Raw genomic sequence first — 22,007 nt, 5'->3', positions numbered from 1 at the left:
CTCAGATTACAGGAGATTGAGGGTACAGGAGACTGAGGGTACAGGAGACTGAGGGTACAAGAGACTCAGATACAAGAGACTCAGATACAAGAGACTCAGATTACAGGAGATTGAGGGTACAGGAACCTCAGATTACAAGAGACTCAGATTACAGGAGACTGAGGGTACAGGAGACTGAGGGTACAGGAGACTGAGGGTACAAGACACTCAGATTACAGGAGACTGAGGGTACAGGAGACTGAGGGTACAGGAGACTGAGGGTACAGGAGACTGAGGATACAAGAGACTCAGATTACAAGAGACTCAGATTACAGGAAACTCAGATTACAGGAGACTCAGATTACAGGAGATTTGAGATACAGGAAACTTGAGGGAACATGAGACTCAGGGTACATGAGATAAGTAGTGTATGACACATGAGGAAGTGGTCGATTCTGGGTTCTACCCTCTAGGGGAACTTCAATATAAATGGTAAACAGCTGTTCTCAACAAAAAAATACATATACATTTGATTAATTCATCTGTGAATTCAACGTTTAGATATACTTGTGTTTTGCAAACACAATAATTGATTAAGCTATGATTGATTCAACTATGATTGATGATTTATTCAACTATGATTGATGATTGATTCAAATATCATTGATTCAAATGTGATTGATTCAACTATGATTGATGATTTATTCAACTATGATTGATGATTGATTCAAATATGATTGATTCAAATATGATTGATTCAACTATGATTGATGATTTATTCAACTATGATTGATGATTGATTCAAATATGATTGATTCAACTATGATTGATTCAACTATGATTGATTCAACTATGATTGATTCAACTATGATTGCATTGAAAGTATTATTTAGTCACACAAGAGCCAGAGAATTAGAATCAGTTCAACATTATTCTAGATTGTTCTGATGGACACCCTGAAACGTACACCAGAAAGAGGAGGTGAAGGTCTGAATATCTGCAGTTGAATAAAAGTTTAAAAAAAATAAAAAATAAGAATCAGTTCTCAGAGCCAACTGAAGATGTTACTCACAGCATCAACAAGGTTCACCACTGACTTGGCAGAGTTCCTGGTGTGCTGCTTGGTCTTGAGTCGCTTATACTGCAGACCACACAAAAACAATGACACAAATGTTATTCAAAACTATTATTAAGGGGAACATGAATCAATTCTCATACAAGCTTCTACAACACCCCTTTTAGAAAATACATAAAATATACATGTTGATTTTTGATGGTCCACACCAACAATAGAATAAGCCTGGTGTTTTCACATCTGGACCACGGTTACGTTAGCTAGGATATGAATCACGCATCCACCACCACATTCAACAATGTTGCATTCTCTTGTGGGTGTAGCTGGCTAAGCATAGGACACGAGAGGAGGAAAAACAAAGTCTCCTTGGTGTTGACGGAATGCTGTCGAGATTCTTAACGGTAAAATAATGAAACAGTGCTGAAATATTCATTCGTGTTTCCTGTCTTCTGTTTAGATAGTGTTGCTTGGCTTTTGAGGGCACATACCATATTATGGTCACTGACGATCATAATCTCCAAATACTTCATCTCCTCAAATACATTCCTAGGCATCTGAAAAAGCCACAGATTAGTTAACTTTCATAAGACACAGCAATGACAGATTTATAGAGGATGAGAAGAAAATAGAGGATTATATGAGGCTACATAGAACACTAGGTTATAACAAGAGGCCACATAGCACACTAGGTTATAACATGAGGCTACACAGCACATTAGGTCATAACAAGAGGCTACATAGCACACTAGGTTAGAACAAGAGGCTACATAGCACACTAGGTCATAACAAGAGGCTACATAGCACACTAGGTTATAAAACAGCAAGGGTAGATGAACAGTAGGAGGAGTGCGTTACAGTAAGGTTAGGATTACAGTAGGGTTATTGTTACAGTAGGGTTATTGTTACAGTAGGGTTATTGTTACAGTAGGGTTACAGTAGGGTTACAGTAGGGTTAGGGTTACAGTAGGGTTACAGTAGGGTTAGGGTTACAGTAGGGTTACAGTAGGGTTAGGGTTACAGTATGGTTACAGTAGGGTTACAGTAGGGTTAGGGTTACAGTAGTTACAGTAGGGTTAGGGTTACAGTAGGGTTACAGTAGGGTTACAGTAGGGTTAGGGTTACAGTAGGGTTACAGTAGGGTTAGGGTTACAGTAGGGTTACAGTAGGGTTACAGTAGGGTTAGGTTACAGTAGGGTTACAGTAGGGTTACAGTAGGGCTATTGTTACATTAGGGTTACAGTAGGGTTAGGGTTACAGTAGGGTTATTGTTACAGTAGGGTTACAGTAGGGTTATTGTTACAGTCGGGTTACAGTAGGGTTAGGGTTACAGTAGGGTTACAGTAGGATTACAGTAGGATTACAGTAGGGTTACAGTAGGGTTAGGATTACAGTAGGGTTAGGGTTACAGTAGAATTACAGTAGGGTTACAGTAGGGTTACAGTAGGATTACAGTAGGGTTACAGTAGGGTTAGTGTTACAGTAGGGTTACAGTAGGATTAGGGTCACAGTAGCTTTACAGTAGTGTTACAGTAGGTTTACAGTAGGGTTACAGTAGGGTTATAGTAGGGTTACAGTAGGTTTACAATATGATTAGTGTTACAGTAGGCTTACAGTAGGGTTAGGGTTACCGTATGGTTACAGTAGGGTTATAGTAGGGTTACAGTAGGATTACAGTAGGTTTACAGTATGACTGGTGTTACAGTAGGGTTATAGTAGGGTTAGGGTTACAGTAGGGTAGGGTTACAGTAGGTTTACAGTATGATTAGTGTTACAGTAGGGTTATAGTAGGGTTAGGGTTACCGTAGGGTAGGGTTACAGTAGGTTTACAGTATTATTATTGTTACAGTAGGGTTATTGTTACAGTAGGGTTACAGTAGGGTTAGGGTTACAGTAGGGTTACAGTAGGGTTACAGTAGGGTTAGGGTTACAGTAGGGTTACAGTAGGGTTAGGGTTACAGTATGGTTACAGTATGGTTACAGTAGGGTTAGGGTTACAGTAGGGTTACAGTAGGGTTAGGGTTACAGTAGGGTTACAGTAGGGTTACAGTATGGTTACAGTAGGGTTAGGGTTACAGTAGGGTTACAGTAGGGTTACAGTAGGGTTAGGGTTACAGTATGGTTACAGTAGGGTTAGGGTTACAGTAGGGTTTAGGGTTAGGGTTAGGTAGGGTTACAGTAGGGTTAGGGTTACAGTAGGGTTAGGGTTACAGTAGGGTTTTACAGTAGTGTTACAGTAGGGTTAGGGTTACAGTATGGTTACAGTATGGTTACAGTAGGGTTAGGGTTACAGTAGGGTTACAGTAGGGTTAGGGTTACAGTAGGGTTACAGTAGGGTAGGGTTACAGTAGATTTACAGTATGATTAGTGTTACAGTAGGGTTATAGTAGGGTTAGGGTTACCGTAGGGTAGGGTTACAGTAGGTTTACAGTATGATTAGTGTTACAGTAGGGTTACAGTAGGGTAGGGTTACAGTAGGCTAGGGTTACAGTAGGGTTAGAGTTAGGGTATGGTTACAGTAGGGTTATAGTAGGGTGAGGGTTACAGTAGGGTTACAGTAGGGTAGGGTTACAGTAGGGTTACAGTAGGGTTAGAGTTAGGGTATGGTTACAGTAGGGTTAGAGTTAGGGTATGGTTACAGTAGGGTTATAGTAGGGTTACAGTAGGATTACAGTAGGTTTACAGTATGACTGGTGTTACAGTAGGGTTATAGTAGGGTTAGGGTTACAGTAGGGTTACAGTAGGGTAGGGTTACAGTAGGGTAGGGTTACAGTAGGGTGAGGGTTGGAGTAGGTGGAGTGTTTTACAAAATCCCTTTAAGGGACTGATGAGGTCACAGACTTACAGCCCGCTTTTTCCTGCGCTTCAGCCAGGACATGTCGTCCAGCTCCGGAAGCAGCCGCTCGTCCTTCACTAGAGAAACACGGGAACACAGAAACACAATAACAAAGGTCGATAAACACACTGAGGTCTACGCCAGGATACTGATGCCATGCTGGGTTCTGTGGTTATGTGTCAACAGTCCCAACCTGCGTCAAATACACTAAAGTATTAAGTTGAGGTATGCTTTCAGTTCATTTACCTTCCACTCTACTGGACAAACCAAAGCGCAACACAGGGTTTTTGAACGTATTTGACATGATGTACCCAGATGAGGGGAATCTAATGTCAGCGTTAGTAGGAGAGGTTCTGGAAGGCCAGGTAGACAGGCCATGAGAGTGTTGATGTAAAGTGGTGGAGGGCGGGTGGACGTTATGCAAGATCCAAGATGGCAGTCAGATGCAGAACACCTTACCCAGTTCCTCTGAGTCACTGTTCCACTGGAGGCTGGGCATCCTGCGCAGTGAGTGGGGCCGTGCGGCTGTATCCTGTGAGGGAGAAACCATTAACAGGCCGTCAACAGGGGTGTGATGAGGGTGGAGGGAACAGGGAACAGGGGTCAAGTTACAGAAGAAGAGGGTATCGGAGGGTATTCCCATTCCACTGTATAACAAGGCACATGATCAGGTTTTCACAACTACAGAGTCAACATTAATCAATAAATAAAATGGAATACTTGACTACCCTAAAAACATTATCATTACATTACCATGATCCTTTCCATTACCATTAATCTTTCCATGATCATTATCATTACATTATCATTAATATTTCCATTATCATTATAATTTCCATTATCACTGTCCTTTCCACTATTATTATCCTTGCCGGTGTCATTATCATTCCATTATTGTTATTATTTCCATCATCATTATCCTGTCCATTATCATTATAATCCCATTATAATTTCCATTGTCATTATCCTTTCCATTGTCATTGTCATTCCATTAAATGATCATTTCCATGATCATTATCCTTTCCATTATCATCATGGACCTTGAATGGGATATGGTGTTCTGGGCTTATGTGACTTTAGAAAAAGATCAATGAGAGATTAGTGAGGCAAAACATACAGCACTTTTGTTTGGGTTTTTAGGCTGGGTTTCTGTACAGCACTTTGTGACATCAGCTGATGTAAGAAGGGCTTTATAAATAAATGTGATTGATTGATGATTAATCATATGTCCTTCATTATAGTACACCATGGACTTCCTTCAAAAACAAGATTGCCTTTGACAATGAAGTATCAATTTTCACTAGATAACCTAATATGCCTTTACTGTAAAACAGGGGCTTTAGTAAGGGTAAAAGGAGGCTTTAGTAAGGGTAAAAGGAGGCTTTAGTAAGGGTAAAATGAGGCTTTAGTAAGGGTAAAGGAGGACTTAGTAAGGGTAAAAGGGGCAAAAGCGATCCTAGCAGTAGCACAAGTAGAGGTAGAACAATGTTATTTGTGTAGCAAAGATTGTTAAAAACCTAAATGGAAGTAAGAACTTACAATTGAGTGAGTCTGTTGCAAAGGCTCCATTATATAGAGATAGAGTCCATCGTCAAACATTCCGCTGTCAGGCAAAGGCAGGGGGAACGAGAGGCAAAGGCAGGGGGAATGAGAGGCAAAGGCAGGGGGAACGAGAGGCAAAGGCAGGGGGAACCAGAGGAAAGGCAGGGGGAACCAGAGGAAAGGCAGGGGGGGGAACAGGGGGAAGAGGAAAGGCAGGGGGAACGAGAGGCAAAGGCAGGGGGAACGAGAGGCAAAGGCAGGGGGAACGAGAGGAAAAGGCAAAGGGGGGAACGAGAGGCAAAGGCAGGGGGAACGAGAGGCAAGGGCAGGGGGAACCAGAGGAAAGGCAGGGGGAACCAGAGGAAAGGCAGGGGGGGGGAACCAGAGGAAAGGCAGGGGGAACCAGAGGAAAGGCAGGGGGAACCAGAGGAAAGGCAGGGGGGAAGGAAAGGCAGGAAAGGGCAGGCAGGGGGAACCAGAGGAAAGGCAGGGGGAACCAGAGGAAAGGCAGGGGGGGGGAACAGGGGGAAGAGAGGAAAGGCAGGGGGAATGAGAGGAAAGGCAGGGGGAATGAGAGGAAAGGCAGGGGGGAACAAAGGCAGAAGGAAAAGGCAGGGGGAACGAGAGAGGAAAGGCAAGGGGGAACCAGAGGAAAAGGCAGGGGGAACCAGAGGAAAGGCAGGGGGAACCAGGGGAGAGGCAAAGAGGAAAGGCAGGGGGAATGAGAGGGGCAGGGGGAACGAGAGGAAAGGCAGGGGGAACGAGAGGAAAGGCAGGGGGAACGAGAGGAAAGGCAGGGGGAACGAGAGACAAGGGCAAGGGGAACCAGAGGAAAAGGCAGGGGGAACGAGAGACAAGGGCAAGGGGAACCAGAGGAAAAGGCAGGGGGAACGAGAGGCAAAGTGAAGAGAGAAGACAGTCAATACTGAGTCAATAGCAGCTGTCGAGAGCACAGATGAATCTCCACACATATTCCAGGCACGGATTATTATATATACAACTGCTGCTGTTCCTTCACTTACTGCAGCCCATTGCAGGTAGACAAGGCCACGTGGGAATCATCTTTCCCCCTCACCTGGCCGTGGTAGTAACAGTGTTCACCACCCTGAGGGTACACAGAAACAACACTTAAACAGCACTTAAACAGCACTTAAACAACACTTAAACAACACTTATACAACACTTATACAACACTTATACAACACTTAAACAACACTTATACAACACTTAAACAACACTTATACAACACTTAAACAACACTTATACAACACTTAAACAACACTTATACAACACTTAAACAACACTTATACAACACTTAAACAACACTTATACAACACTTAAACAACACTTATACAACACTTAAACAACACTTATACAACACTTAAACAACACTTATACAACACTTAAACAACACTTTATACAACACTTAAACAACACTTATACAACACTTAGACAACAATTATACAACACTTAAACAACAATTATACAACACTTAAACAACACTTTATACAACACTTAAACAACACTTATACAACACTTATACAACACTTAGACAACAATTATACAACACTTAAACAACACTTAGACAACACTTCACATCACAGCAACCTAATGTGGAGAAGATGTTGGACATGATGATTAGAGCACCACTCCAGTGGTCTTCTACAAGACATTCAACAAACAAATATATTCAAATACTAATCCATCTATACAATCTGGAATATACTTCAGATGAAGTACCTTTGTGTACTTGCTGCATCATTGCAACTCTGTTGTAATACTGTTTATTCAGTTGGGAGGACTATACTTTTCTCCAATACAGTACATTTTCTGCAGCCTGGTTAACGAAATCAGCCCACATTTAGAAATGATACATTTCGGGAGTGTGGGTTGTGTCTGTGGGCCTCAAACTTGACTGTTCTCTTCAGACCTCAATGGTCCACATCTCTCTCTCTCTCTCTCTCTCTCTCTCAGAAAGAGTCACCATCCCACGCTGCATAGCTACTGCAGAGCGCCAGTCTCTCCCTTCCCTGTCACGTGATCTGGATTGCAGCCAGGCAGGCAGGAGAGGCAGGAGGCTGCAGGGGAGCGGAGTGGAGCCATGCTGAGTCAGCTAGCTCCACTGTGCCCAGCCTAGCCTTCAGCCCCTGAGCCCACAGCCCCTCGGCCTAGCCCTTCAGCCCCTCAACCCATCAGCCCCTCAGCCTAGCCCTCAGCCCCTCAACCCATCAGCCCCTCAGCCTAGCCCTCAGCCCCTCAACCCATCAGCCCCTCAGCCATCAGCCCATCAGCCCCTCAACCCATCAGCCCCCTAGCCCATCAGCCACTCAGTCATCAGCCACTCAGCCTGATCCTGATTCAGCAACACCAGTGGCAGTCCCCTCTCCCCTCTCTCTCTCTCTCTCTCTCTCTCTCGCTCTCTACCATCCCTCCCTCTCACACTCTCTTTCTTTACCATCCCTCTCCCTCTCCCCCTCTCTCTCATCCATCCTTCCTCTCCCCATCTATCCCTCCCTCCCTCTCTCTTTCTCCTGTCTCTATCTCCCCTAGCTCTCCCTCACTCTCTTTCTTCATCATTAAAACAGAAACAACACTTACGCAACATCAGGATGAATCATATTTTAACATCAGAATGAATCAGATTTTAACATCAGAATGAATCAGATTTTAACATTAGAATGAATCAGAATTGAACATCAGGATGTATCAGATTTGAACATCAGGATGAATCAGATTTGAACATCAGGATGTATCAGATTTTAACATTAGAATGAATCAGATTTGAACATCAGGATGTATCAGATTTGAACATCAGGATTAATCATATTTGAACATCAGGATGTATCAGATTTGAACATCAGGATTAATCATATTTGAACATCAGGATTAATCATATTTTAACATCAGAATGAATCAGAATTGAACATCAGAATGAATCATATTTGAACATCAGTATGAATCACATTTGAACATCAGGACGAATCACATTTGAACTGATGATGCAAACCGGCACCACATACTGTATTTGATGAAGTTAGGTAATGCTAATCAATACGAGCTATATTAGGACAGATCAAGACCAAGTGGATAAATAACATCACAGTAGAAATATAAAAGTACCTCTCTGTACTCTACATGGACAATGGCCGCCATATTATTTATTTGAATGTCTGTGAACTCCAGAGATCCTGTAGACATGGTACAACTGAATAGTCTTTAAGCGTTTTGCTACATATTACTTTAACTATCCACTTGTACTTTGATTGGCCCTAATCAGCCCCCCATAAAACAAACCAATCCATTCTTTACCAGCTGTAGGCCCTGTATCTTCCACTGGGAACCAATTAGGCTCCGCCTGGATTTTTTTTTTTAAAAGGGTAAATGAAAACAGGAACCCAAACTGGAGATGTTACCTTTGATAGAACCGATTTACCCTCCTCATAGTGGATCTCCACATAATCCGACGACAACAAGTCACTGGGAAGTAGAAAGAGAAGGGGGCGTGGGTTAGTATCTGTTGTGATGACCTGCTGCCCTAACCATCTGTGGTCTGATCGAGAACCGTGACTCAGTTTTCCTTGTGGCTTACACGGAGAGTTTTATCCTGTTTAACAGCTGAACAACATTCAACAAGCATCACAAACCTTAATCTTATTCAAACCCCACAGTCAAATACACCCACATCAACCTAAATACATCCACCCACATCATCTGACAGTTAAAGGTAGCTTAAACGTTGCATTCTGTGCAGCTATAGGAAGACTAGGTAAGATTCTGCATCAGCAGGTAAGATTCTGCATCAGCAGGTAAGATGCTGCATCAGAGGGTTAGATGCTGCATCAGCAGGTAAGATGCTGCATCAGTATTTAAGATGCTGCATCAGCGGGTAAGATGCATCAGTAGGTTAGATGCTGCATCAGTAGGTTAGATACTGCATCAGTAGGTTAGATGCTGCATCAGCGGGTAAGATGCTGCATCAGTAGGTTAGATACTGCATCAGTATTTAAGATACTGCATCAGTATTTAAGATGCTGCATCAGCGGGTTAGATGCTGCATCAGCAGGTAAGATGCACCAGATCCTTTTTGTGGAGCTGCCGTGCTTCTACACCTGCATTGCTTGCTGTTTGGGGTTTTAGGCTGGGTTTCTGTACAGCACTTTGAGATATCAGCTGATGTACAAAGGGCTACATAAATACATTTGATTTTGATTTAAAGACTATACCAATAATACATTATAAGATAGATACTGTAGGTATAACACAGTAAGGTACATACTCTGAAACCGTTTGAAAATCAGTCAAAACACAGTGGTGACAGTCAGCGTACAAAATGGGATCCAGAATTCATCACAAAGCTGTAATTTACAGAGCCAACCAGTGAAGTGCTCGCTGGAGTTCAAAATAATGTCAAATCTATTTTAACCTTTGAAACACATTTAAAGCAAGAAAATATCTAAAACAATGTTTCACTATTTCACAAATGCATTGATTAGAAAGAAAATCCATGACAGACAAAACATAGAAAGAACATCAGCGACAGGCATGACATTGAAATAAGACATATCCCCTTTCAACATGGTGTCAATGAAGCATGACATGATAAATGATTGTTTGAGGCCTTTGGTTCACCTTGAGCCCCCGCTGTCCTCCAGGCTGTTCCCACCGTCTGACTCAGCAAGCCATGCCACACCACACAGTTACACACAGTCAATATGTTAGCTGACCACTGACTTCAAGAGACTGCCATTTCTGCCACAATGGCACTTTTCAAGGTAACCTTGTAGATCTAATTGAACACATCCTCCCACCCCTGGACATACAGCACTGTTTGCTGCAGATAAGTAGAAACAAAATACTAAGAAAAATATTTTGAAATATGTGTGTGCCTGACATGTTCTGAGCAATGCTCAGCGAGTGGGCAGGAAGTCCTGCACACAGTTAGGTGTAGAGAAGGAGAGAGATAGAGAGAGAGAGCGAGAGAGAGAGAGAGAGAGAGAGAGAGAGAGAGAGAGAGAGAGATAGAGAGAGAGAGAGAGTCAAAGCACCAGTGAAGGGCTATTTTTAGCTTGATGGATGAGACAGGGAGAGAGAGAGAGAGAGAGAGAGCGAGAGAGAGAGATTGGGAGAAAGTGAAAGAGAGAGAGAGTGATAGAAAGAGGGGGGAGTGCAGCATTGCAGAGTCTGGTGGGCTGGATCAGTGGAATGCAAAGATGTGTGTGTGTGTGTGTGTGTGTGTGAGTGAGTGTGTGAGTGTGTGTGTGTATGTGTGTGTGTGTGTGTGTGTGTGTGTGTGTGTGTGTGTGTGTGTGTGTGTGTGTGTGTGTGTGTGTGTGTGTGTGTGTGTGTGTGTGTGTGTGTGTGTGTGTGTGTGTGTGTGTGTGTGTGTGTGTGTGTGTGTGTGTGTGTGTGTGTGAGTGGAGTGAGTGGAGTGTGGGGAGAAGGGAGGCCGCAGGAAGTACACGTCGCAGTGTGCAATGTGCAGTCAGTGTGTATGAGTGTTTATGTGTGTGTGGCTAAAGAGGAGGGAGTCCTTCCCTGAGGTCTTTGAGTCCACAGGAGACTGACAATGCAGTGTTAGAAGAGAGGGGGAGACCAGAAACTGCAGGAGGTTCTGGGACCTGGCACCGGACCAGCTCCAGCCCAAATTCACTGACACGTGATGCTGTCATTGCTATGTCTCTGACACATGGAAATAATCAGCTCTGCTCAGAATTGAATAGTGATGCTATGGGAGAGGGAGGACAAGACATACTGTTCTGCAGCCAAGACCCAGACATACTGAATGACTGAAGCAGTCCCAGATCAATGCTTATTAAAACACAGAGGTATTATGAGCCCCAAAAAATACTCCATCTACAATACATTAAACCATCTGCATATAGGGGTTCTATGAAAACTATATTGGATAAATCCATTTGAATTCAATTACTTTTTAACAGCATCTCTTTTGATTTAAACAAAACTTTCCATAAATGTTTGCAAGTGATGGAAGGAAAAATCGATAAAGTTACATATCGGAATAGTATTTTTGACGATATGTTGTTTAGTTTTGACAATATCGCAACATTATTTTTGTGCTAGTAGGTTGGAACTGCACTGAAATGTTCCTTCATAGCTTGCTCCATATTTTTTTTTAACTGAATAAAAGTGTTGGTCCCATGTTGGTCCCATGTTTCATGAGCTGAAATAAAAGATCCCAGAAATATTCCATACATGTACGTACAAAAAGCAAATTTCTCTCAAATGTTGTGCACAAATATGGGTACATCCCTGTTAGTGAGCATTTCTCCTCTGCCAAGATAATCCATCCACCGGACCGGTGTGACATATCAAGAACTGATTAAACAGCATGATCATTACACAGGTGCACCTTGTACTGGGGACAATAAAAGGCCACTAGTAAATGTGCAGTTTTGTCACACAACACAATGCCACAGATGTCTCAAAATTTGAGGGAGCGTGCAAATGGCATGCATGAATGTCCACCAGAGCTGTTGCCAGAGAATGTAATGTTTATTTCTTTACCATAAGCCACCTGGCAATTTGAATGCACAGAGATACTATGACGAGATCCTGAGGCCCATTGTCATGCCATTCATCTGCCACCATCACCTTATGTGATGTGGAATGATAATGCACAGCCCATGTCGCAAGGATCTGTACATGATTTCTGGAAGCTAAAAATGTCCCAGTTCTTCCCATGCCTGCATACTCACCAGACATGTCACCCATTGAGCAAGATTGGGATGCTCTGGATCAATGTTTACAACAGCATGTTCCAGTTCCTGCCAATATCCAGCAACTTCGCAAAGCCATTCAACAGGAGTGGGGCATCATTCGACAGGCCACAATCAACAGCCTGATCAACTCTAACTGAAGGAGATGTGTCGCAATGCGTGAGGCAAATAGTGGTCACACTGGTTTTCTGATTCACACCCCTACCTTTTTTTTAACAGTCAAGTGAAATCCATAGATTAGGGCCTAATGAATTTAGTTAACTTGACTGATTTCCTTATATGAACTGTAACTCAGTAAAATCGTTGAAATTGTTTCATGTTGCGTTTATATATTTGTTCAGTGCAAATAGGGAGCCAATTTGTTTTCAGCACTTTCATTTCCTTGTCTGAACAACATTTGTTTTTCTCATGGCTCTCTCTTGTCCCTCCACAGCAGACATGTAGTCAGCAATATGTTTTGAACATCGAATTGCAATAAAAGCCTCCTGAGTGGCGCAGCGGTCAAAGGCACTGCATCACAGTGCTTGAGATGTCACTACAGTAGCCAGGTTTGATTCCAGGCTGTGTCAGAGACCCATAGGGCTGGGCACAATTGGCCCAGCGTCGTAAAGCTGGGGGGCTTTACTTGGCTCATTGTGCTCTAGTGACTCCTGCTGACCAAGGAGCTATTAAGGGTAACTAGCTCCAAATCAAGCTATTACACAACATGCTTACCACTTTGAAGATGCATTTTTATTTATTTATTGTGAAACAAACAAGAAATAAGACAGAAATACAGAAAACCTGAGAGTGCATAACTATTCACCCCCCAAAGTCAATACTTTGTAGACCTTCTGCAGCAATTACAGCTGCAAGACTCTTGGGTTATGTCTTTATAAGCTTGGCACATCTAGCCACTGGGATTTTTGGCCATTATTCAAGGCAAAATTGCTCCAGCTCCTTCAAGTTGGATGGGTTCCACTGGTATACAGCAATCTTTAAGTCATACCACAGATTATCAATTGGATTGAGGTGTGGACTTTGACTAGGCCATTCCAAGACATTTAACTGTTTCCCCTTAAACCACTCGAGTGTTGCTTTAGCAGTATGCTTAGTGTCATTGTCCTGCTGGAAGGTGAACCCCCGTCCCAGTCTCAAATCTCTGGAAGACTAAAACAGATTTCCCTCAAGAATTTCCCTGTATTTAGCACCATCCATCATTCCTTTCATTCTGATCAGTTTCCCAGTCCCTGCTGATGAAAAACATCCCCACAGCATGATGCTGTGGGATGGGATGGCGTTCTCGGGGTGATGAGAGGTGTTGGGTTTGCACCAGACATAGCGTTTTCCTTGATGGCCAAAAAGCTCAATTTAGTCTCATCTGATCAGAGTCCCTTCTTCCATATGTTTGGGGAGTCTCCCACATGCCTTTGGGCGAACACCAAACGTGTTTGCTCATTTTTGTCTTTAAACAATGGCTTTTTTTCTCGCCACTCTTCCATAAAGCCCAGATCTGTGGAGTGTATGACTTAAAATGGTCCTATGGACAGATACTCCAATGTCCATTGTGGAGCTTTGCAGCTCCTTCAGGGTTATCTTTGGTCTCTTTGTTGCTTCTCTGATTAACGCCCTCCTTGCCTGGTCCGTGAGTTTTGGTGGGCGGCCCTCTCAACAAATATGCCCCTGACCTGTTTGGAGAGCTCCTTGGTCTCGCTTGCTTGGTGGTACCCCTTGCTTAGTGGTGTTGCAGACTCTGGGGCCTTTCAGAACAGTATATATACTGAGATCATGTGACAGATCATGTGACACTTAGATTGCACACAGGTGGACTTTATTTAACTAATTGTGTGCCTTCTGAAGGTAATTGGTTGCACCAGATCTTATTTAGGGGCTTCATAGCAAAGGGGGTGATAACATATGCATGTGCACGAATACCACCGAAGGTGGCTCCCCTTCCTGTTCGGGCGGCGCTCGGCGGTTGTCGTTGCCGGTCTACTAGCTGCCACCGATCCCTTTTTCCTTTTCGTTTGTTTTTGTCTAATTGTTTTCACCTGTTCCTTGTTGGGGTTTTGGGATGGGTGTTATTTAAGTTAGTTTACCGCTGGTGTTTGTGCGGGCTTGTTGTGTTTGTTACGTTTGTGGTGTATCGTCGGTTTTGGGTTTTCGCTGTCCGGGTTTGTGTAACTAGGTTTTGGGTTTGTTTTTGCACCTGTGTTTTAGGGCTTCACCCATGTTTGGACCTGTTACTTTGTTAAGGACATTAAAGCGTTTTTTCCCGTTTACTTTGCTCTCTGCGTTTGACTCCTCACCCATCACTCACCCATCGTGACAGCATGCACCACTTTTCCCGTTTACTTTGCTCTCTGCGTTTGACTCCTCACCCATCACTCACCCATCGTGACAGCATGCACCACTTTTCCCGTTTACTTTGCTCTCTGCGTTTGACTCCTCACCCATCACTCACCCATCGTGACAGCATGCACCACTTTTCCCATTTTTTATTTGGGGGAATTTCTTGAAACAAGTGATTTTTTTTTCATTTCACTTCACCTATTTGGACTATTTTGTGTTTGTCCATTACATGAAGTCCAAATAAACATCCATTTAAATTAGAGGGTGTAACGCAACAAAATAGGAGAAACACCAAGGGGGATGAATACTTTTGTAAGACACTGTAGATCTTTCTTAACGAGGACTATCCTGAAGCTGTGCGCCAGAAGAGGAAAGAACTGATCCTGTCATGAAAGCTGCCAGAGCGTGTGGGTTGACATGGCCTACATCCGCTAAGACAGGCTCATTGTCAAACCTCCCTCCCAGAAGCCTGGAGGGGATGAGAGAGCCAAGCCTATGGTTTTCGTAGCTTCAACCCCACAGCACGCACACACACACACACACACACACACACACACACACACACACACACACACACACACACGCACACACACACGCACACACACACACACACACACACACACACACACACACACACACACACACACACACACACACACACACACACACACACACACACACACACACACACACACACACACACACACACACACACACACACACACACACACACACACACACACACACACACACATATATATTGATTAATGGACTGCTGAATGTATATTTTTTCTTTTGCTTTGTTTGCTCTTTTCAGTATTATGTCTATCTCTGATAAGGCCCTCAGGAAACGGCTGAAAATAGCCCATATGAATATATCTAGCCTTAGAAATAAGGTTCATGAAATCAGTAACTTGCTAGCATCAGATAACATTAATATATTATCAATTTCTGAGACTCACTTAAATAATTAATTTGATGATACAGCAGTAGCAAAACAAGGACATAACATCTATAGAAGAGACAGAAATGCTTATGGGGGAAGTGTTGCTGTATATATTCAGAGCCAATTCCATGTCATACTTAGAGAAGATCTTATGCCAAGTCTTATTGAAGTGTGGTTGCAGGTTCACTTGAAAGCCTTTTCTTTTGGGGTGTTTCTATAGGCCACCAAGCGTGAACAGTCAGTCTCTAAATTATATTTTTGAAATGCTTGAAAATGTATGTTATGTAAACACAGAGGTCTACTTTCTTGGGGACCTGAATATTGACTGGTTTTCATCAAGCTGTCCGCTCAAGAGGAAGGTTCTTACTGTAACCAGTGCCTGTAATCTGGTTCAGGTTATGAATCAACCTACCAGGGTGTTTACGAACACTACAGGAACAAGATCATCCTCATGTATCGATCACATTTTTACTAATACTGTAGAACTTTGTTCTAAAGCTGGATCACAGAATAGTGGCCATTTCCGGGAAAGCCAAAGTTCAAACAGCTGGTCCTTAAATAATGTATAAGAGATCGTACAAAATATTTTGCTGTGACTCTCAACTTGTTAGGGGTTCCACCTCGACAACATCCGCTGAAAAGGCAGATTGCGAAATTCAAAAATATATTTTTTTAAATATTTAACTTTCAAACATTCACAAGTGCAATACACCAAATTAAAGCTTGACTTCTTGTTAATCTACCCCTCGTGTCCGATTTCATGAATGCTTTACAGGGAAAGCATACCATATGATTATGTTAGGTCAGAGCCTAGTCCCAAAAACACATACAGCCATTTTCCAGCCAAAGCAGAAATAGAGATAAAATGAATCACTAACCTTTGATGATCTTCATCAGATGACACTCATAGGACTTCATGTTACACAATACATGTATGTTTTGTTTGATAAAGTTCATATTTATATCCAAAAATCTCAGTTTACATTGGTGCTTTATGGTCAGTAATGTTGTGCCTCGAAAAACATCAGGCGAATTTTCAGAGAGCCACATCAATTTACAGAAATACTCATAATAAACTTTGATAAGAGATACAAGTATTATGCACAGAATTATAGATATACTTCTCCTTAATGCAACCGCTGTGTCAGATTTTTAAAAACTTTACGGAAAAAGCACACCATGAAATAATCTAAGTACAGCTCTCAGACAACAAAACAAGCTAAACAGATATCCACCATGTTGTGGAGTCAACAGAAGTCAGAAATAACATTTTAAATATTCACTTACCTTTGATGATCTTCATCAGAATACACTCCCTGGAATCCCAGTTCCACAATAAATGTTTGATTTGTTCGATAAAGTCCATCATTTATGTCCAAATACCTCCTTGTTGTTTGCGCGTTTAGTACACAATCAAACTCACGACGCGCGGGCAGGTCCAGGCGAAAGTTCGGCCGAAAAGTCATATTACAGTTTGTAGAAACATGTCAAACGAAGTACAGAATCAATCTTTAGGATGTTTTATCATAAATCTTCAATAATGTTTCAACCGGAGAATTCCTTTGTCTGTAGAAATGCAATGGAACCCAAGCTAACCCTCACATGAATGCGCGTGATCAGCTCATGCCACTCTAGCAGACCTCTGACTTATTCAGCTCCTATTCCCCTCTCCTTCACAGTATAAGCATCAAACAAGGTTCTAAAGACTGTTGACATCTAGTGGAAGCCTTAGGAAGTGCAATATGACCCCATAGACACTGTGTATTCGATAGGCAATGAGTTGAAAATCGACCAACCTCAGATTTCCCACTTCCTGGTTGGATTATTCTCAGGTTTTCGCCTGCCATATGAGTTCTGTTATACTCACAGACATCATTCAAACAGTTTTAGAAACTTCAGAGTGTTTTCCATCCAATACTACTAATAATATGCATATGTTAGCAAATGGGACTGAGGAGCAGGCCGTTTACTCTGGGCACCTTTCATCCAAGCTACTCAATACTGCCCCTGCACCCATAAGAAGAAACTGACTGTTAGAACTGTTAAGGCTCCATGGATTGATGAGGAATTTAAAAACTGTATGGTTGAACGAGATGGGGCAAAAGGAGTGGCTAATAAGTCTGGCTGCAAATTGAGAAATTATGTGACTAAACTCAACAAAAAGAAGAATAAACTGTATTATGAAGCCACGATCAATGATATAAAGAATGTTGCAAAAAAACTTTGGAGTACTTTAAATGAAATCATGTGCAGAAAGACGTTCAACTCCATCTTTCATCCAATCAGATGACTTATTCATCACAAAACCATTTGATGTTGCCAATCATTTTAATGATTACTTCATTGGAAAAGTGGGCAAGCCATTGTATTCATGCATTTGCAAGTTTGAATTCTGTACAGTTATTGTGGGAGAGGTCAAAAAAGTATTGTTATCGATCAATAATGACAAACCTCCTGGCATTGACAATTGACAAATATGGAAAGCTACTGAGGATGGTAGCTGACTCTATAGCCACTCCTATCTGTCATCTTTAATCTGAGCCTAGAGGAAAGTCATTGTCCTCAGTCCTGGAGGGAGGCCAAAGTCATTCCACTACCCAAGAGTGGTAAAGTGGCCTTTACTAGTTGTAACAGCAGAGCTATCAGCTTGCTGCCAAGTCTTAGCAAACTGTTGGGGAAAAAATGGTGTTTGACCTACTACAATGCTATTTCTCTGTAAACAAATTAACAACAGACTTTCAGCATGCTTATAGAGAAGGGCACTCAACATGTACTGCACTGACACAAATGACTGATGATTGGGTGAAATAAACTGATAATAAGAAGATTGTGGGGCGCTGTACTGTTAGATATTATTGACCATAATCATAACCATAACCTGCTGATGATTCAACCATTTTACACATCAGCAACCAGAGCTAATGGAGTCACTGAAACCCTTAACAAAGAGTTGCAGTATGTTTTGGAATGGGTGACCAGTAATAAACTGGTCCTGAACATCTCTAAAACTAAGAGCATAGTATTTGGTACAAATCATTACCTAAGTTCTAGACCTCAGCTGAATCTGGTAATGAATTGTGTGGCTGTTGACAAAGTTGAGGAGACTAAATTACTTGGTGTTACCTTAGATTGTAACTGTCATGGTCAAAACATATAGATTCAATGGTTGTAAAGATGGGGAGAGGTCTGGCAGTAATAAAGAGATGCTCTGCTTTTTTGACACCACACTCCAAAAAAGCAAGTCCTGCAGGCTCTAGTTTTGTCTAATCTTGATTATTGTCCAGTCGAGTGGTCCAGTGCTGCAAGGAAAAGACCTAGTTAAGCTGCAGCTGGTCCAGAACAGAGCAGCACATCTTGCTCTTCATTGTAATCAGAGGGCTGATATTAATACTACACATGCCAGTCTCTCTTGGCTAAGAGTTGAGGAGAGACTGACTGTATCACTTCTTCTTTTTATAAGAAACAATTAATGTGTTGAAAATCCCAAATTGTTTGCATAGTCAACTTACACACAGCTCTGACACACACACTTACCCCATCAGACATGCCACCAGGGGTCTTTTCATAGTCCCCAAATCCAGAACAAATTCAAGAGAGCGTACAGTATTATATAGAGCCCTTATTGCATGGAACTTCCTTCCATCTCATATTGCTCAAATAAACAGCAAACCTGATTTTAAAAAACAGATAAAGCAACTCCTTGCGGCACAACGCCTCTCCCCTATTGGACCTAGATAGTTGTGTGTATGTATTGATATGTAGGCTACATGCCTTTAAAAAATGATTATGTAATTTTGTCCTTGAGCTGTTCTTGTCTATTAATGTTCTGTATTATGTCATGTTTCATGTCTACACCTTGCTTTGTTTACAAACCATAAGCAAAACGTACGACCAAAGATAGTGGTAACCTTTTGTCTGTGGTGTGACTGTTAGCTAGCAAGCTACTTACCAGCATGCGGGCGAAAGCACACTGTGTTGTGACTGGTTGCCATAGCGTAAAATTAACCTTCCACTATTTTCCAAAGAATGAAGACATGTGACTGTATTGGCTGCTTTTCATTTCGGGTGGACAGGCTGCACCGAAAATTATGAGCATGTCACATTTTGAGTGAAGTTGCTTATCAATTGGAGAGAACATTCAATGGGTCTTGCCAGAAAGCTAATCCTGAAGATGGATGCTGTACCATCATTGACAGTGAATCTTGTAAGCGCTGACCACAATGTAAGTATCAGAGTGTGATGAGTCTGACACGGTAGCCAACATTTTTTTTGGGGGGGGGGATCGGGGGACTAAGGTTTAATAATGCAACTGTGGCTGCTTTGACTTGTGAACGGTATATTTTCTGGAACACACCTGATAGTCACTACATGGTTGTTATTCTTCCATCGCCATGCCATCTACATTGAGTCTTAGAACTGCCAGCAACAGCTGACACAAAAGAATGTTGTCCACAAAAGGAGTTTGGTGTGTATAGTATTGGTAATTTACCCTGGAAATCATATATAGCCAATCCACCGTGTGGTTTGTGGTCTTACAGTTTCAAATTACAATTAGCATACAATTTCTGCGCCCCCATCAAAATCTGATTGTTTAAAATACAAATATCCGTTTATTTTTGTTGCATTGTCTCAATCCACCACATCTGCTGATATCACCCTTCCCCATCTGCAGTGGAAGGTGGCAGAGCTAGAGCAGTGTTTGTCAGACCATGAGACATCCCAAAAGTCTGTTTTCTCACAAAAAACGTCAACAAATATATATATCTATATATATTTCTCTCCGTGGAAAGATGAGACTCTCACCAACACGATGGCATTCTCCGTTTTGCTCTACGACCCCCCCACAGCCGATCTGCCAACTTCTGTCGGTAGGTTCTGAACAGTTTGGGCTACACACTAATATGACCCCTCTGTGGAAAGGTGAGACTCCTATTGGTTGTTTTTGCTCTACGACTCCCCCACAGCCGATCTGCCAACTTCTGTCTGTAGGTTCTGAACAGTTTGGGCTGCACACTAATATGACCCCTCTGTGGAAAGGTGAGACTCCCATGACCATATTGGTTGTTTTTGCTCTAGGACACCCACAGACCTCACAAGACTCGTCTGAAGGTCCCCCGTTACCAATTGAAAAAAATTAATGAAAGTATACAGTATATGGAGACTGTTTAGTGCCAAGGGGTTAAATACGTGTAAAATAAATTTAAAAAAAAATTTCCCTGATCTTTCTTATATCGCTCAGATCCTAATAGATCTAATCAAAAATGTAAATAATTCAACTTTGAGCACCTTTAACTGATGAAAGTCACTTTCTGAGCACTTCTTCAGTGGGCAAATATGTATGAAAGGTTTTGTTCAAATCAAAAGGGGTGCTGTCAAAAAGTGATTGAATTGAAATGGATTTACCCACATGCTATGCTGTAATGACAATAAAACACCATTCTCCTCAAAAGGGATAGTTCTGTCACGTTCTGACCTTAGTTCCTTTGTTTTCTCTTTGTTTTAGTATGGTCAGCGCGTGAGTTGGGTGGGTTGTCTATGTTCGTTTCTCTATGTTGTGTTTTGAGTTTGGCCTGGTATGGTTCTCAATCAGAGGCAGGTGTCGGTAGTTGTCTCTGATTGAGAATCATACTTAGGTAGCATTTTTCCACCTGTGTTTCGTGGGTGTTTATTTTCTGTTTTGTGTGTATTCACTAGACAGGACTGTTTCGTTTGTTCGGTCTTCCTAGTTGTTATTTTGTTTAGTGTTCTGTTTTGATTATATTTAAAATCATGAACACTTACCACGCTGCACCTTGGTCCTCACCTTCTTCCACCAACGAGAATCGTTCAAAGTCCATCCAAATTACAAAATTAAACATAGGTTTTCTTGCCCTGTAATATATCTATGGAAAAGGTATGACAGCAATCCATGCTGTGGTTTAACTTTCCTGACACTGTTTCCAAATGCTAACATTTAATGGCACAAATCCCATTCAAGTCATGATACCAATTTTCACAATTTTCGCTGGTCGTGTCCACATCGTCCGAAAGTATCTAAAATTGACTGCGAAGCTCAACAAAGTCACATATAGATGATATGAACATGATGCACCAAAAAATGCTAATATATCAGTAGCATGACTTGAATGGGACGTGTGCCACAAATGCTTACAGGGAAAGAAATCGACATGTCATTTTGTAATTTGGGTGGACTATTCCTTTAAGAATATGAAACTCCATTATGCTGAAAATATGTTCTCCAGGAGCAATAGTGACAGGTAGCAGTGAGAAGGGGGTAGAAGTTGTGCCCATTGGAGGGTTGCAGACCTATCTATATTTAGATCAGCACTGTCGCAGCTACAACAGTGAACACAATTCATCCTACCCATAGACACAGACAACGAAAAACATGCACCAAAGTAAGCTCACTCACAAACAATGAAGAACAACATAGAATCTGGTCACAAAGCACAGCTTCTCTTCTGCAGATTGACGTAGTTAATCATTAAATAGATGTTCTTATCCAGAACGACTAACATGTGCAATTAGGCTTGTTGAGCCTTACTCAAGGGCATATCAACAAAT

General features: G+C 42.0%; 1 protein-coding gene across 5 annotated transcripts in view; it reads right to left on the bottom strand.

Annotated features, from left to right (window-relative positions):
- The window catches only part of LOC112224888 (disintegrin and metalloproteinase domain-containing protein 23-like), a 60,420-nt gene that overhangs the window by 29,325 nt on the left and 9,088 nt on the right, over positions 1 to 22,007 (bottom strand). For 4 of the 5 annotated variants that reach the window (XR_006080075.1, XR_006080073.1, XR_006080074.1 and 1 more), the window contains exons 4-10: positions 8,843 to 8,906; positions 6,452 to 6,534; positions 5,427 to 5,490; positions 4,347 to 4,419; positions 3,897 to 3,964; positions 1,543 to 1,608; positions 1,052 to 1,120 (exon numbers count right to left, since the gene is read on the bottom strand). Coding sequence is in view for 2 of the 5 variants with exons in the window: in XM_042306935.1 (XP_042162869.1) it covers positions 1,052 to 1,120; positions 1,543 to 1,608; positions 3,897 to 3,964; positions 4,347 to 4,419; positions 5,427 to 5,490; positions 6,452 to 6,534; positions 8,843 to 8,906 (487 nt within the window). In the remaining 3 variants the exon portion in view is untranslated. Of the gene's footprint in view, positions 1 to 1,051; positions 1,121 to 1,542; positions 1,609 to 3,896; positions 3,965 to 4,346; positions 4,420 to 5,426; positions 5,491 to 6,451; positions 6,535 to 8,842; positions 8,907 to 22,007 lie in introns of those variants that run through there. The other variant, XM_042306936.1, reaches the window with a different exon arrangement.

The sequence above is a fragment of the Oncorhynchus tshawytscha genome, linkage group LG26 (genome assembly GCF_018296145.1).
Source record: "Oncorhynchus tshawytscha isolate Ot180627B linkage group LG26, Otsh_v2.0, whole genome shotgun sequence".
In the NCBI taxonomy this organism is placed as follows: Eukaryota; Metazoa; Chordata; class Actinopteri; order Salmoniformes; family Salmonidae; genus Oncorhynchus; species Oncorhynchus tshawytscha.
The sequence above is the reverse complement of the archived record's forward strand: the minus strand, read 5'-3'. Positions and strand labels throughout refer to the sequence as shown.